At 32.4% G+C, this 210-nt stretch overlaps 1 protein-coding gene across 1 annotated transcript in view; it reads right to left on the reverse strand.

The window, feature by feature from the left end:
• Positions 1-210, reverse strand: part of SNX14 (sorting nexin 14) — an 85,456-nt gene that overhangs the window by 49,111 nt on the left and 36,135 nt on the right. The window contains exon 9 of the mRNA XM_010834754.1: positions 41-86. Coding sequence (XP_010833056.1) covers positions 41-86 — 46 coding nt within the window. The remainder of the gene's footprint in view (positions 1-40; positions 87-210) is intronic.

The following is a 210-nucleotide window of genomic DNA, read 5'->3' on the forward strand; positions in this document are numbered from 1 at the left end:
CTGCCATCTCTAACAAGCCACCAACTAATGCTCACACTACTAGTTCAGAGACCACACCTGGATTTCTTAACTGGTTAAAAGGAATACTATTAAGAGGGAAAAAGCATTTCCTTGGCAGGAGGAACTTGAGTAAGCATTAGAAAAATTCTACCTCAGAATATTACAATGTTACATATAAAAAATTAATAAAACTAATTTTAATAGTATAAT

This window comes from Bison bison, unplaced genomic scaffold (genome assembly GCF_000754665.1).
Source record: "Bison bison bison isolate TAMUID 2011002044 unplaced genomic scaffold, Bison_UMD1.0 scf7180017864035, whole genome shotgun sequence".
Taxonomy (NCBI): domain Eukaryota; kingdom Metazoa; phylum Chordata; class Mammalia; order Artiodactyla; family Bovidae; genus Bison; species Bison bison.